The sequence below is a fragment of the Leptodactylus fuscus genome, chromosome 7 (genome assembly GCF_031893055.1).
Source record: "Leptodactylus fuscus isolate aLepFus1 chromosome 7, aLepFus1.hap2, whole genome shotgun sequence".
Classification (NCBI taxonomy): Eukaryota; Metazoa; Chordata; class Amphibia; order Anura; family Leptodactylidae; genus Leptodactylus; species Leptodactylus fuscus.
In genome coordinates, this window is record NC_134271.1 from 132,749,882 (window position 1) to 132,751,879 (window position 1,998).

A 1,998-nucleotide genomic window follows, 5' to 3' on the forward strand; every position below is an offset into this window, starting at 1 on the left:
TCTAAGATGTGGTTGGTTCTAGGCTCAAATTTATAGAAGGTCATTTTTATCAGCGTATTTATCTGTACAGGTACAATAATATTAAGGCTGATGTGAACATCTCCCATTGCAGATGGAGCTGTCTTTCTATAATTCGCCTTCTCTTTTCCATACAAAATATAAAAAGAAGGGTTTTATGACATTTTACAACAACTAGACACCATGTCAATGATCAAAAGAAGCTATAAACCTAGAAAGCTTTCCTGTGAACTGATATATGTTTTTTTAAACTGTGTATTTACATGTTCTGTTTTCCATCTATTTTGCATCTAACACTCCATTCCTGTGTATGTATATGCCTACCTTCAGAAATTGTGTTATACCATCCTTATGAAGGGACCTAGTAGTCCCGAAAGCTCGATATGTCATCATGAATTTTTTTTTTTTTTTTTTTAAAGTTAGCCATTAAAAAAGTATCAACTACTGAGGACTTCTCTCAAATTGTTTTTTTTTTCCATTAAAAATAGTAAATGAAGTACAAGTGTCTGTCTCATAACAAGCAAACATTACTACAGAAGCCAGTGTATTGCTGACAATATGGGATGTGTATGGGATGTATAAAGCAGCGGCATCAAACAGTCAATAACAAATCCCAAGTGTCTATTTCTAATGGAAACTATGTTATGTAGGAACTGCATGAATCAATCACAAATACACAATCTGTACCGTGTGTGTCCAAGAATTCCAAGAACATGCAATTTATGGATGACTCAAAATGTCAGCTGCCAACAAAACTATAATAATTGAATTTGTCTTCTTGGGATTCTCCAGTTTTCATAAATATCAGAGCTTCCTCTTCTGTGCGGTTCTTCTGGCATATATCACTTGTGTTCTTGGAAACATCGCTATCTTTGTGTTAATAAGAATTGAGTCTTCTCTTCACACCCCAATGTACTTTTTCATCAGTAACTTTACTGTTTTAGAAATCATGTTTGTTTCTGTAACAGTCCCAAAACTATTGGCCATCCTCATCCAGACTGAGAAGACCATCTCATTTTTTGGTTGTTTTGTGCAGTTGTATGCTTTCAATGCTCTGGGAGAAACAGAATGCTTCCTTCTATCTTTGATGGTCTTTGATCGATATCTAGCTATTACCAATCCATTACGTTATTCTGCTATAATGAACAGTCAGTTCTGTTATAAGTTGGCCATCTTGCCATGGTTATTTGGTTTTACCATATCCTCATTTCCGACAGCTGTGACTTTCCTCTTGGACTTCTGTGGACCAAAAAAAATTGACCACTTCTTCTGTGACCTGTCACCATTGCAAAATTTAGCATGCTCTGACCCATTTGTTAGTAATATGACGACTATTGTAGCAGCTTTTATTTCAATCGTTTCCCCATTTTTTGCCATATTGGGGTTCTATATTCGTATCATATATACTGTGTTGAAGATTAAAAGTAAAGAGGGTAAAAAGAAAGCCTTTTCTACTTGCTCGTCCCATCTCATTGTAGCGTCTTTGTTCTATGGCTCAGTTATTATTGTGTATTGTAGACCTAAAGGTAGTCACTATGATAAGTTTCTTGCCCTCACATACACTGTGGTGACTCCGCTTCTAAACCCATTTATCTATACTTTTAGAAATAGAGAGGTAAAAAATGCTTTCAGAAAAGTAACTAGACGGGTTATCATGAAGTCTCAATATTAACAACCTAGAAACATATTTATCATTTGAGGGAACAGGGCCTTCCCATGGCTGGATGTTGAAAGCAAATTCTCACCTTTTGGAATGTTAAACTGTAATTTTTGAATTTTTTTGTTGCCTTTTTTACTATTGGAATTTAATGTGATCAGTCTGTGAGATAAACCAAACCAATGACTGTACTTTCCAATGTATAAATACTCCAAATTTGGGTTCCTTGTCAGACCTATACATGTAGAGCCTCAATATTCGACTACTCGATCGAATATCGAATCCCATTACAGTCTATGGGAAAAAATGCTCGTTTCAGGGGA

The 1,998-nt window shown here is 35.4% G+C and overlaps 1 protein-coding gene across 1 annotated transcript; it reads left to right on the plus strand.

The window, feature by feature from the left end:
* The first annotated feature begins 754 nt into the window (after window positions 1-754).
* Window positions 755-1,690, plus strand: LOC142214516 (olfactory receptor 10A7-like). The gene has a single exon (XM_075283464.1). The coding sequence runs from the start codon at window positions 755-757 to the stop codon at window positions 1,688-1,690; it is 936 nt and encodes a 311-aa protein (XP_075139565.1).
* The last annotated feature ends 308 nt before the right edge of the window (window positions 1,691-1,998 follow it).

Coding starts and splice junctions, on each gene's coding strand:
- LOC142214516 (XM_075283464.1), top strand. CDS start 755: ATGTCAGCTGCCAACAAAACTATAATAATTGAATTTGTCTTCTTGGGA.